Genomic DNA, 14,506 nt, shown 5'->3' with positions numbered 1-14,506 from the left:
CTTGTCAATTTAATAAGTAAACAAGCTCAGTCATTTAAGCGGAGCGCCATCTAGTGATAATTTGCCTGCAAATCAGTTTTCACTTTCAATGTTGTAAAACTATGAAAGTCAGACTAACATTTGGTGATAGACTGATGTTGCAGTATCAATACATTCCTCAATAATCAGTAAAAAGAGACAACTTCCGATTCTGAAATCATTATATGATATTTACTGTTCGAATCTCGATTAAATCTTGATCTGTAAACTCTGCAATCCACTAGTTGGGTCTGTTGCACAATAGGTCGGTGTATGATCAGTTTCTGTCCGCCAAGCACCGCTGTCGTCCACTGGTCTTTGTCGAATACACAATATTTTCCAGTTGTATTTTACACGTTTTATATCAAATCGTTCGGAATGGGAAAGAAAGAAGAAGATGAGATCATTAGAATCGCCAAAAAGATGGATAAAATGGCGCAGAAGAAAAGCGGGGTGAGGTGTTCTGACATGAATGAATTTCCACTGCCTGTGATGGTGGTTTGTCTATGTAGCTAGCCTAGCTAGCTAACATGCCGCTAGCCCAAGACATATAGCCCCTACTTTTAAGATAGCTAGAGTTAGCTAGCACTAACTATATACACCGCTGTGAGAACTGTTGTAATGTTAGCCTACCTATCTGTCTATTTAGCTATCTTAATATATTTAGTTCCAAAATACTGTAGTGAGTACAGCTATGCTGACATTGTTTTAGGATACACTTTCAGACATTAGTATAGGCAGTTGAAGGTTGTACGAGTACAGTAGCTACTGTACCTAGATAATTTGCACCAGCCTAGCTAATTCGCTAGCTAGCTAGTAGGGCTAACAACAACAGTCGAACGATGTTTACTAATCACTTACGTCAGGATAAACCAATCAGTTAGGTATCAAATAACCTGTGATTGTAGCATTTTTTTTTAGCTAGCTAGGTGGCCAAGGACCCCAAGTGGTTTATCTTGTGGTGTACCTAAAGTAAGATTTATCAATGGGCACCAGGTATTCCTCCAAAAAGTCTGGAATTACTATAGCTATTAGCAACCTTGTCTTGTGATTATGGGGAAATAGCCTATTCGTTAACTTAGTAGCAAGTGCTAGCTAATAGGAAACGAAACTTTTCTTATCTAAACGGGTCGATAATGATGAGCTAGTTGTATTGGATGAATAAGGTATTGACTCCGGTAGAATAAAACTATCGAAACAGCAACTTGTGCGGTGTCTGTTGACAATGAATGTCCCAGTCCTACCAGCACTTTTATATTAACCATTTGTGGTTTACTTTATGGTTTTTACAGTCTGGGGCATTGGATCTACTGAAGGAGCTTAGGAGCGTACCCATGACTCTCGAACTGCTTCAGGTATCTTTGCTAGCTCCTCCTCTAGCCTCTCATCCACACTGTGTGTAGAGGTGTTGAAGCACTGAAGCCACATCTCTCTCCACAGTCCACCAGAATTGGGATGTCTGTGAACGCCATACGCAAGCAGAGCACCGACGACGAGGTGACATCTCTAGCCAAGGCGCTGATCAAGTCCTGGAAGAAGCTTTTGGGTTAGTGATAGTGTGAGCTTGCGTAATTCGCTGAAGAGCTTTTAAATGTGAAAAAGTTCAGGATTCCTATTTGGCATACTGATTTGATTACCATCTGCACACACAGCCATCGATTACCTGACACTGTGTTTTCCTTGGTATCCAGATGAGCCTGGGGGCGGAGACAAATCCACAGAGGACAAGAGGAAAGACTCCACAATGCCTGTCGTCTCTCCTTCACAAGGGAGTCCAGAGCCCAAAGAAGAAAGGTGATGATAAAGAAAGCTGAATTATAATACCAGCAACCGTGTGACAAACCTCATTCGTATGAGTCAGATGGCTGAGTGGTGAGGGAGTCGGGCTAGCCAGTTCGATTCCCAGCCATGCCAAATGACGTTGTGTCCTTGGGCAAGGCACTTCACCCTACTTGCCTCGGGGGGAATGTCCCTGTACTTACTATAAGTCGCTCTGGATAAGAGCGTCTGCTAAATGACTAAATGTGAATGTATGAGTTCAGTAAGACGGCTGTTCTGTACCTGTCATCAGCTCCAGCAGTAACTCCAGCAGTAAGAGTGAGCCTGTCGACCTCAACACCAACACACTCATCTCAACCTTCCCTCGGGCACCCGGTACATCGGACTCAGTCAGAATTAAATGCAGGGAGATGCTGTCCAATGCACTGCAGACCGGAGGTAAAAGCCACAAAATCATCATCCCTCAATGATCTATCTGATACTGAGTGAGTTTAGTCCTGGCTGCACTTATACTTTTTGTATATGTTAGTATGCATTTGCTGTTTCAGTGGTGCACTTGGCATTGGATGACCAATGCTGGTTGTCATTTTATTACTATGTAATATATATACATTATTGTTCACCGTCTTTTCTTGATCTTCTGCAGATGACTATATTGCTATTGGTGCCGACTGCGATGAGCTTGGCGCTCAGATTGAGGAATATATCCTTTATGTTTACTATTACTTACCTTTAGTTAACTGTGACTGAACTCATACACTTAATGTCACAGTTAAGTTAGTTATATAACACTAACTCCCTGAGGTCATCTGTATGGCTCGGATGGCATGGAAAACATATAGTTTATACATATTATATAGAAGAGATACCCTGCTTTTGGTGCGGTCGATGCAGTGCTGTCACCCGACGAAGACGTGAGTTCCTTAACCAACCGGCACGCATCTTCCACGAGTTCAAGAACACCGACATGAAATACAAGAACAGAGTGCGGAGCCGGATCTCCAACCTGAAGGACGTGAAGAACCCGAACCTGAGGAAGACGGTGCTGTGTGGGAACGTGCCCCCGGAACGCATGGCCAAGATGATCGCAGAGGTGGGACTGAGATGCAGGCCTCTCAGCTTTGGCCTCTCCCAAACAACAGGCCTGTCGCTGGAACAAATGGAATGGGTCTTAGGGAGTCAGGTGGCTGAGCGGTTAGGGAATCGGGCTTGTAATCTGAAGGTTGCCAGTTCGATTCCCGGACGTGCAAATTGACGTTGTGTCCTTGGGCAAGGCACTTCACCCTACTTGCCTCGGGGGGAATGTCCCTGTACTTACTGTAAGTCGCTCTGGATAAGAGCGTCTGCTAAATGACTAAATGTAAATGTCTTCAACCCTGTTCCTGGAGAACTGTCTTCCTGTAGGGTTTTGCTTCCAGCACACCTGATTCTAATAATTAGCAGGTTAATGTGTTGAATCGTGTTAGTTAAAACTGTGTTTGGAGCAATAAGCTACAGGCAGGTAGCTGTCCAGGAACATGGTTGGAGACCACTGGGCCTTACAGACTAAACTGTCCAACCTCCTTATTTTACATTACATACATTTACATACATTTAGTCATTTAGCAGACGCTCTTATCCAGAGCGACTTACAGTAAGTACAGGGACATTCCCCTGAGGCAAGTAGGGTGAAGTGCCTTGCCCAAGGACACAACGCCATTTAGCACGGCCGGGAATCAAACTGGCAACCTTCTGATTAATAGCCCGATTCCCTAACCACTCAGCCATCTGACTCCATATTTTCACTATGAATCCTCTTCCAGGTTTTCCCATTTGTTGCTCATTGCCCTCGAGCATCATCGCCCCCTCTCACAGCAGTCACAACAATAAAAAAAAAACACGTACCTAACAGTCAATATTATAAATGTGCCTTTAAAGGAAATGGCCAGTGACGAGCTGAAAGAGATGAGGAAGAAGCAGACCAAAGACGCCGTAAGGGACCACCAGCTGGCCACGACCAGTGGCACCCAGACAGACCTGTTCACCTGTGGGAAGTGCAAGCAGAAGAGGTGTACCTACACTCAGGTATGGGCTGTCTACAGTCACACACACAGGTATGGGCTGCCTACAGTCACCTACACTCAGGTATGGGCTGCCTACAGTCACCTACACTCAGGTATGGGCTGCCTACAGTCACCTACACTCAGGTATGGGCTGCCTACAGTCACCTACACTCAGGTATGGGCTGCCTACAGTCACCTACACTCAGGTATGGGCTGCCTACAGTCACCTACACTCAGGTATGGGCTGTCTACAGTCACCTACACTCAGGTATGGGCTGCCTACAGTCACCTACACTCAGGTATGGGCTGCCTACAGTCACTTACACTCAGGTATGGGCTGTCTACAGTCACCTACACTCAGGTATGGGCTGCCTACAGTCACTTACACTCAGGTATGGGCTGCCTACAGTCACCTACGCTCAGGTATGGGCTGTCTACAGTCACCCACACAGGTATGGGCTGCCTACAGTCACCTACACTCAGGTATGGGCTGCCTACAGTCACCTACACTCAGGTATGTGCTGCCTACAGTCTGCGGTGTGATAGGATACAGTGGACGGCTGTGTTTCCGATTCTTTGGGTTGTATTTGAGATGTTGAGTAGTTGACCCTGTTTTACTGCAACGCTTGTAAGCTCGTAGTTGTGTGATGTGGTTCTTGGTGCAAAGTGAGGAAAGTCACTGACGATGCCACCGTGTTTGCGCCTGCTCACTCTAGGTCCAGACGCGCAGTGCTGATGAGCCCATGACCACGTTTGTCTTCTGTATGGATTGCGGAAATAGATGGAAGGTATGTTGTTCAATTTCACTTGACATTGACTTGTGTGGTAAATTATGTATTTATTTGATTTATTTTATACAAATGTATAATTATTAATAATGATCACATTCGATATGTATCAGGTCTTCAGTCCTTACCTTTTAGAATTGTGGAACAGTTATTTGAAACACTCCTTAAAGTGTCGATATAAAGATGACCTTTATGTTCTTCTCTTCTTTTTCTGTTCCCCAGTTCTGTTGAAGGAGAAAATGAATTTCCTTTGGATTTAGAGAAGTAGCTAAAATCCCGGACCAGGATTCTGTATCTACAACAGATAGAAACTTTGTATTCTGTGGTACCTGGTGCACAAATTGCCACAAAAGAAATCGCATCCGTTTTTATTTGAATACCTTGTTCATAGACCCGATCCTTGTCAATACCAAGTCCTGTTTTAATGCTCCCCAGCCAGAGTATGATCAATCTTGTTGTCTCCCAGTTTCTTTTACCATCAATTTTTATATGTAGTTTTAACATTTTGACAGCTATGACATACATTTACTACTATGTTTTCATTTGCCCTCACAACAATGTTTTATTTAATTTCCCAATAAAATGTAATCCATTGGATTAAATAAAATAAAATGTTGTCTTTTCTTACAAATAAGGTTAATTTGAATATATTGCTGAGAAATCATTACGGGTATAAAGTAATGTAACCTACGTTTTTAAACAATGCTTGGTCTTTGTGACATTGGTTTTGACTTTTGTACTTTTTCAAGGGGGTTTGATTGTTTACTATCAAACTTGAACAAATTTGCTGTCATTAATTGAAGAAAACTATGTGGACATGTTACTCTTTCCAGTAACCTTGTGCATAAGAGTAAGATAGGAGGTACTGATCTCTATTTGTTGATGGAATATGAGGCATCATTAATGTAAATGTACTTTTATGCATATTCATGTGGGCAGGGTTGCCATTGGTTAAGCGGCAGAAGAGACAATTGGGCCTGTTCCTTTGTGATGTTACCAGGTGCATCCACTCCAGTACTGAAGAGTGGGCCGAGGCTGTCTCATGTATGGACCCAAGACCACAGACGAGGGGGTTTGTATTGGTTTGATGTTAATATGTGAGTTGTAGCAATACAGTATTTGAAACATATTTTGAATTGAAAATCTTATTGAAAGTATACTTTTGTCAATTTTGTTATGTTTGTATTGAAACTCATGGCTAATTTTTTGTCCATTGAACTTTTAAAAATGGTTTTATAAATGAAAAGGAACGACAATGCAGTGAAATTATTGTGCTTTATTTTACCGTAAAGAATCAAAATGCCCACAAATCATTATTTTCTTGGAGAAGAAACAGAAAAAAACATATACTGTAAACATTATCACATTATTTGTTTGAAAAGTTTTCCTTTCGTAAACTTACTGCAAAATAACACGTTTCATATAGTAAACAAGAAAATGAACATATATAGGCAGTATCACTCCAAACCATTGGCTTAAAATGTGTCTGAGGTTGATCTACATGGTGAATCCATCAGCTCAAATTGCACATATCAAGTAAGTTTACTCCTAAGACAAGTAGAATTACCTCCATGAAGCACAAACGTCGGCAGACTGAGGTTGAGATGCAACCTCGCTGCCCTATTCATCACCCAACTTCAGTGTCCATTTACAAACAAAGGCATGAGTTTTCATTTGTCTCCACAGATCGCTCTACCAAAATGTACTGATGTATTCACTTGAAGGAAGGAGAGGATGAAACATGCAATAATCTAGTCAGCCAAGGAAAAAGACAAATCAGTTAACTTGACTTAGGGGTGCTCCAGAACATACCATTCATGAGAGAGATGTCACAAAACTGAATGTCAAGGCACTTCCCCCGAGAGGATTTTGTCTTTGAGTGAGGCGACAAAAACAATGAAACAAAAAAACAAGATGATACATAAAATATCTCAACACTTGGCAACTCCAATTTTCGTCAGAGAAATCATTAAAAAAAAAGTATGTATGAACACAGTTTACTTGGTAGCTTTGGTGTCAGTGTTAAACTGATCTGACCCTGGGAAATTTCAATCACTTACATACAGAAATCAGTCTTGCTAATAAATCGTGCTCCTAAAACTTGGCAATCATATCAATAATATTGAGCCTCATAAGTAGTTTATTACAAGGCATTTTCTCATTTCATTTACCGACCAGCTGAACAGGCTGTTCCACAGACTGCGCTGGACTGCATGAATAAATAATTTCTTAATACTTAAACTGATAAATGTCTTGCTGGTATATCAATAATGGCAATAGGAACAAAATATTATTTTCTTTAATTCTAAATGTTCAATTGTACAAAGATGATGATTATCGTTATGTTTTTACGTGAGCTGTCTAAATCATTTAGAACTAATACAAGCTTTAACGTTTTTTTCCTTATCTCAAAATATTGCATTTTGTGTGACAACTTCTTAACAATCTTAACTTTTGATAACATTTCGATCATGATTAAAAATCCAGTTCTTACATGAACTGGAGTTGCCAAGTCAGTGTTTCAGGATCCTAACTGTAAGGTGAGCTGACAGAGATCAAGGTGAAACTAAGGTAAATCATACACTAATGTACCCCACAAAGCTGCCTACAAGTACTGCTAGCATGTAGCCATGACTTGAGCTGATTTTCATACGCAGTAAATAGATCTGGGAATTTCTCATATTTACCCACAATTCCTTTTTTCTATTTACAAACTGATAGATATAATGCCTACATTAGGCATAATTTCCTCTCCAAGGAATGATACAAAAAATAACAATAACAACAATTAAAAAAATAAACATAAATAAAATAGATTATTTCTCAAATAAATCTGACAGAAATGTTTCGTAATATTCCTTTGGAGTGAGTTGCTATGTTGATCTGTAGCAGTACTTGTGGTGTTAAGCCCTCGGGAGATTTTTGAAACCTGAGTCTTCTGTCAGGTGTAGATCGCTATAGCACTCAGATCCCTGGGAGGGCCGGGTTCCAAGGCCCTGGTCACTTATTCTACACTAACATACAAAGAAACAAAATGAAAGGGAGGACAAGGGTCAAATAGAGAAAAGGTCACAGGTCATTATCTAGGATTCAGGGGACTGCTCTGAAAGGGTGTTGAGCAGGTTTTTGTAGGCTTGGGAGTTCATGTAGCGAGGGTAAGAGTCTCTTTGCATTAGTGTGTATATCTGCAGCTGGGCGTCATCAAATGTGTGGGAGTTGGGTTCCAGCATGTTCCGATTGATCACCTCTCGCACCCGGGAGTCCAAGCTCACCTGGGGATCAAAAGCAAAGAGAACAGGTTACGTTTTTATTTATTTATATTTGCTCTTCACATCTATGATAATGTTGATTCAAGAGAAAGAGTGTCCACTCCATGAGGATCAAACTCAATAGAACTGTGTGAGGTATGCATGCAAGTTCACACCTCTTTAGGTGAAAGGATTGAGATGTAGTCTTCATAAATAAGCCGAGCTCTCTCCTCAATAGTGCTCTTATTGGTCTCTTTGCAGAACTCGTCGCAGGCCAGCCAGAAAAGCATGTTCTCCTCGCTGAACTCTGTGCGCAGAAACTGCCGGAAGGCACTCCTCCCCACAGGGCAGTCCATCAACTTGTCAAACGACTGCCCCCAGCATTGCACCTCTTCCAAAGTGGGCATTGGGCTACAGAACACACACACATACATATACCACTCAGCGGGTCTGGCATAGTTCAGCCAAATACATACAGGCTAGGTATAGAGTGTATACTTGTCAGGCTTTCGATGAGTTATCACCACTAGCCAAAGCTGAACTAGATAGGAATGGCTTTTAGTGTAAAACTGGTCTGTCATTTCATCATGTTACGGTTCATTAAGATGCGGTATGATGGTGTGACAAACCTGTCATCACAATCAGTGCTCCCCTCAGGTTTGACATCGTGCGAGGCCCTCCGGTTCCTCTCCTCTCTGTCTTCATTCCTAACAGTGAGACTGAGAGGTAGTACACATAGCACATCATACCCCTACAAACTAATACCCCACTTCCCACACTCACTGAACGTGTTTTGAACAGTCGGTTTAAGACCAACTGTCAAAATGACGGCTTGTTATTTTTTCCCTTTACTGCTTTTGATGCTGTAGACGCTCCGATTGCTGCTTGATCCACGCAGGCTTCACTGCTGGCATGTCGCTAAGACACTGCTAGCATGTAGCCTAGCAACGGAGCTCTGCTACCGTGCATGCAGTTATGTTACCCCCACTGGGTGTGTGCTGTGTAGATGAGAGGGGAACAGAGGGGAGAGAGGGAGAGAGGAAGACATCCTACCAGGAGCAGCTACAGCAGCAGCACCAGCAGAAGCAGCAGGCGTTGGAGGCTCGGTTCCCCTGACCCTGCTGGTCCTGCTGGGCCGGTGCAACGCCCCCCGCCAGCGTCTCCTGCTGCACCGACATCTGCCGCTTTCGCATCTCCATCCGCTCTGATCCCATGGGCTGAGGACAGAGAGAGAGAGAGAGAGAGAGAGAGAGAGAGAGAGAGAGGGGGAGAGAGAGAGAGAGAGAGGGAGAAAGAGAGAGAGGGAGGGAGGGAGGGAGGGAGGGAGGGAGGGAGGGAGGGAGGGAGGGAGGGAGGGAGGGAGGGAGGGAGGGAGGGAGGGAGGGAGGGAGGGAGGGAGGGAGGGAGAGAGAGAGAGAGAGAGAGAGAGAGAGAGAGAGAGAGAGAGAGAGAGAGAGAGAGAGAGAGACATAATTGCATAGAAATAGTCAGAAAGAGAGAGATGAGAGAGGACCACGCTGACACTGGAGCATAAGCTCATGAGAAGGTCCCAGAGAGTATTTGCAATAGCTTGAATTCTCTCATCCATTGCCCAGACCCAGGTGAGCCAGTGTGTGCCAACCAGGACAAATAAGCGTTAAAACCTCTAGACTCAACAAGCAATTACTTCCCTTCATAAATTAACAACTGTTCCAATGTACAGTAATCTGCTGTGTGGGCATTACAGTAAGTAATTACTTACAGTGTCTCTGTTTAAAAACCTTCCTGGCCTCTTTAGCTTAGTAGGTTATGGTAGGCCTGAGGGTAACATAAGTAACTTGACAGGGTTAGATGATTAAGCACGTTTTCCTCCCACAATCGATCTCACAAATTAGATTAGGCATCTTACATTGCAATTGTAACAAATCAAAACAAATCACAAATGTAGCTTATGAGTCATAGTTAACTAAGAGCAATAGTTTTCTACCAGTAACATATATAAAATGGAATGCTGGCACACTCTTCTTGTGGATAGGTTGCCCATCATTGCAACTTTAGATCCACATGGGAGTCAGGTGGCTGAGCGGTGAGGGAATCGGGCTAGTAATCCGAAGGTTGCCAGTTCGATTCCTGGTCAAGCAAACTGACGTTGTGTCCTTGGGCAAGGCACTTCACCCTACTTGCCTCGGGGGAATGTCCCTGTACTTACTGTAAGTCGCTCTGGATAAGAGCGTCTGCTAAATGACTAAATGTAAATGTCAAATAGAATTATTAATCAGGTACAGTAGTGGTTTCAGTGGTTTCTTCCACTAAAAATAAAGCCTACAGTAAGCTACAGGCAATAGGATGGGCCGGTAGGCCTACTACTATGCCAAGATACTGTACACTATATATTTAAGCTTCGATTTGATCAGCAATATGGATCATCAACACATGTAGGCTTAAGTGCCTTGTATGTCATTTGGACACCAGCAGGGTGTCCTATAGAATATTGCAATAGTGTGGTCAACCTCTGGGGTGTCGCTTTCAACCCACGGCAACATACAGCCAACCAACAAAAAACGATGCCTCTCTAGGCTGAAATGTCAGACGATTTGGCGCAGGCAGGTTGGGACCTGAAGGCACCATGTGAATCTCCAACCGCGTTATCGTTTTATCACATCATTTCATTGAACAGTTTACAGAGCGATTTGTCCATTTCTAAAATGGATCCATATGAGGTGGGAACGGGGGATGTTACGCAGAGATTTACGTATACCATACTGTGGCGACTCAAGAAGCATATTTGCGGCTGCTGTGATTGGATAGGTTACTCAAAGCAGACATAAAATGCATTGCGATATGTGCTATAAAGGATAAAACGGGGGTGGAGGTGGTGGTACTCATTATACAGGCAAAATTATTATGTGAGCACTGCTTAAAGCTAAATAGTTTTTCTTTTGTAGATTGTGGTGGAAAATAGATAGTTCATGAAATGGTAAATTAGTGGTCCTGTGCGAATAAACATTATGAAATCCATTGCTTTATACTACACATCTCTTCAGGGGAAAGTGCCACCATGAAAAACAGCTACCATACAGCTTCATCACCCTGGACAACCACCGAAAAGACATAGGCTATCTGTTAGAAGCTCACTGGAGCCAGATAGTGACATGCGATTTTAGACGCCAGAAAACGATCTGACACACTTCACTTACTAACAGTTCGTGAAAATAAACATAAGTGGTAGCCAATACTTACAATTTCAACATGTATGCCCAGAGAGAAGAGGTAATTCTTTGCCTCTATTACATCCGTTGGCATAAGGCTTTTTTTCCGACCGGCTGCTTCGTGTCAATGCGCATGCGTATCGTCTCCAAGTAGTAGTAGTGGAAGCGTAAAACCCCTTGTTAGATGTCATAGATTTATTGTGAACCTCTGATTGCAGCTCGGCGTTTACTGTAGCGAATATCTTAGTAAGTAACAGTCTAATTAAGTAATGATGATATTCTCAAACAGTAAAAGGAGACAAAAATACCCATAAAACCCTAACCCTTGATTAAAACTAGTTTAAGTTTTTCATAGACCATAATGAAATTCCACCTAAAAGTCTCTCAACAGACGGTCAATATCAGGATTCTGTAGCGCCTACTTAGGCACTTAAGTCACTGCACATAATCACTATTGATGATTTTAGTTATTGAGAGCCATCAACTCAAACGAACGAACCACAGAAATGTATTGACATACAGGAATGAAGACATGCAAATGAAATAGATGCGTCTGAAAATGTCGCTGTCCGTGGTTCTGAACGGCACTTTGCGCAATACACCTCCTGTGTCTGAGTCTGCCAACAGTCAAAGTCAGTTGCTTTCAGGTCTGGGGCGTGAAACGACAGTTAAAATAAACTGAAAACAAACAAACAAACAAGCAAAAAATCTATGCACGTATAGTATTTCATCCACATGAGTAATTACATCCAGTTGCATGTTAGTCAAACGTATGATCATCTTGTAACACTGGTTTTGAAATTGCCTTTCAGGTGAAACTAAAAACGCAGTCACAGGTGTTTCTCAGTCACCATTATATTAGACAGACACAATACCCTACTGTCATTTGTAGGATATGTTGTATTTATGTGTCGCAGAGAATACGATAGGCTTGCTTATTTTTGTCACGACGATGTTTAAAAATGTACAGGAGGATTACAACAAAACTGTTACTTTATTGTGTCACATTGTGAGCATCAACTTACTGTTCCGTGAACACCAGATGGCACTCTGTGCTCAAAATCTAGGGTCTCACAGATTTAATCTTCTATGGCTGGAAAAATAACTCATAATGGCGAATAAGAGTCTAATGAATACATTTTTATCTATTCTTTCAATTTTTTCAGTTAAATGCCCTCGGGCAAATCTGCGCTAACTGTCCTTGAAGTCTCTGGAAGCTTCTGTTGGTTACTCTCACTGAGAAGCGACTCTATTGCAAACATGAAGAAATCCACAATTTGCACAGTGACATTTAGTTAACCTGGATTATGGCAAAATGTTACTTTATATGCTCCAGATTCCAAACAGACGCATCTGTGTTTATACATTTTCACACTCAGATGGTGCCACATTAGTAGAAGTGATCTGCAAAAATGGGACAGACCCCAAGTGACCACTCACTTGGTCCCTCAGAGAGGTGTGTGACCTTCTCTTTGTCACTTGTTGTCCCTTTCCCATTCCTAGTATTTGGTCATAGCAACAAACCGCACACATTCCGTGATTACTTGACACACAGTCCTCACAGTGATCACAGACATTTATTCCACAGTGTCTCCTAGACACAACAGAAACAACATATGTTCTACAGTGGTTAGAAGATAAGGCGCAGATTTATTCTGATAGCAAGCAAGTTTGCAGAGTGGTATTCTGAGGCAGTTAGAGCGTGGTCCATAATAAAGCCTGTTCTGATTGAGAGAGTGTATTCAAAAGCAGGAGCCCTTTCAGACATAATTGGTATTTAAAGTGCTGCTTAGCCTTGAGAGAGACTGAGAATCTCAGAAGATAACTGAGCACACGGAAATAGATACAAGAGATGAAAACCGACAACTGACAGTAAACTATTTCCCACAAAGCAAAATCCAAATTCCATGCTAAAATGATACTGCATGTCATGTTGTCATGTGGAGTTGTATTTCTACACTGAATTTCAAATTAGTTGTTTTCTTATCATGGTAGTTTGTGCCCACATATGTTACCTAGTACAGTTTAACCACTGTACCACAGTTTAAAATGACACAAACACAGTGTCATTTTAACCTGGAATGATGTGAATGGGGGTTTTCGAAACATGTAGTCATTTGTAAGTCACATTCTTAAATAAGTAGACACCTGGGTCTCTGCCCTTGGACAACTTAGACACAACCAAGCATGAGATCAATTTTATGTTGTGTCAAAACCACATCTTTTGTTTTGTGCTGGTCAAGTATTTACTTTCAGCAGTTGCATTATTAAACTATATAATTTAGAGTGTTAGGTACCTTTACCATCATGTGACACGTGACTTCAACACTCTGAATTCTAAAGCCTAAATCAACTTCCTTGTCGTTCAGAAGTAGAAAGTCATCCAACTCATGATTACCCTCAAGACTCCTCCATAAATAGTTAAGCAGCCCTCCTCACTACACAAAGCCAATGGAAATCTTAATTTATCCATTTACCTAGAAGTAATCAGGCTCCCAACCACTGAAGAGCACGTTCCAAAGACAGCTATTTTTGGATGCCACGATGCAAACAGCCAAGATGATAACAGCCAAGATGCAAACAGCCAAGATGCTAACAGTCAAGTAATAGTTCTTCCTAAACTAAAACCTTTTGTGGAGATATCTATCTTGTTGCTGTGGTTCCATAATGTTGAAGGTGGCAACATAAAATCTCTCTATATATACTGTATATATGTATTAAGTATATCCTCTATTTGTGGTCATAACATTCAAGTCAACTGTATTTAATCTTCTTAGTGGGGTTCAGACAGGAAATGCTGCCATAAATAGTGTTTGGACTTCCAAGAAACGAAAATGGCTGGAGTCATAGATACTTTTAGACATTGGTAATCCAGGGCTACTCAAAACAAATGTCAGTGTGGTGTACAATCTATTAATATCAATGTGAGAGCACAGCAATCACATCTGTATAAACATGTGTGTGTTAATATTAGTTTTTATGTACAAACTTCAAATTAGTATCATTTTATACTCAAATACATGCAAAAGAAAAAGATGTATGAATATACAGCATTAATACACAAATAAGAAGTATGTATTTTGTGTAGTTATCTGTTTGACTGACAAAAACAAAATAACAATGACTGTAATGGTTGAATGCAGTTGACTTGAATGTTACAGTCCATGTATGCAAACGGAATAAAACATGATAATACATTTTATGTAAACCACCTAGTCTAATAGAAATTCAACATGTGTACAATATGTTACAGCACACAGGAAAATGTATGGGAGTCAGTGAGTGTCGGATTTTATATCCTTACCTGAAAGGACACCGTGTCCTGCGCAGTGCCCTCCTCATGGTTGTTGTCATATGCCCCCGGCACTTGGTAGCCCTCGCCATGCCGACAGGCCTGAAGTAGTCTCCGGACCCTGTGCCACATGAAGACCGGAGCGTGGCGA

General features: G+C 41.8%; 2 protein-coding genes across 3 annotated transcripts; one reads left to right on the top strand and one right to left on the bottom strand.

Annotated features, from left to right (window-relative positions):
- Window positions 1-310: 310 nt before the first annotated feature.
- Window positions 311-5,239, top strand: tcea1 (transcription elongation factor A (SII), 1). Its single transcript, XM_067253240.1, has 10 exons — window positions 311-471; window positions 1,311-1,373; window positions 1,459-1,564; window positions 1,710-1,812; window positions 2,090-2,235; window positions 2,444-2,500; window positions 2,736-2,890; window positions 3,715-3,861; window positions 4,556-4,627; window positions 4,850-5,239. Exons 1-10 carry the CDS (start codon window positions 397-399, stop codon window positions 4,856-4,858), a joined length of 933 nt encoding a protein of 310 aa, XP_067109341.1. The 5' UTR covers window positions 311-396; the 3' UTR covers window positions 4,859-5,239.
- Window positions 5,240-7,710: 2,471 nt separating this feature from the next.
- rgs20 (regulator of G protein signaling 20) lies at window positions 7,711-14,487 on the bottom strand. 2 transcript variants are annotated; one of them, XM_067253697.1, is made up of 5 exons: window positions 14,368-14,487; window positions 8,929-9,092; window positions 8,505-8,594; window positions 8,052-8,286; window positions 7,711-7,899 (listed from the first exon to the last, which is right to left on the bottom strand). In XM_067253697.1, the coding sequence occupies exons 1-5, from the start codon at window positions 14,485-14,487 to the stop codon at window positions 7,711-7,713; spliced, it is 798 nt and encodes a 265-aa protein (XP_067109798.1). The 2 variants fall into 2 exon arrangements, with proteins under 2 accessions (XP_067109798.1, XP_067109799.1); XM_067253698.1 differs by lacking the exon at window positions 14,368-14,487 and having other exon boundaries at window positions 8,505-8,582; window positions 8,929-9,089.
- Window positions 14,488-14,506: the final 19 nt, after the last annotated feature.

Source organism: Osmerus mordax, chromosome 16, assembly GCF_038355195.1.
Source record: "Osmerus mordax isolate fOsmMor3 chromosome 16, fOsmMor3.pri, whole genome shotgun sequence".
Classification (NCBI taxonomy): Eukaryota; Metazoa; Chordata; class Actinopteri; order Osmeriformes; family Osmeridae; genus Osmerus; species Osmerus mordax.
This window is presented reverse-complemented; position numbering and strand designations above follow the sequence as displayed.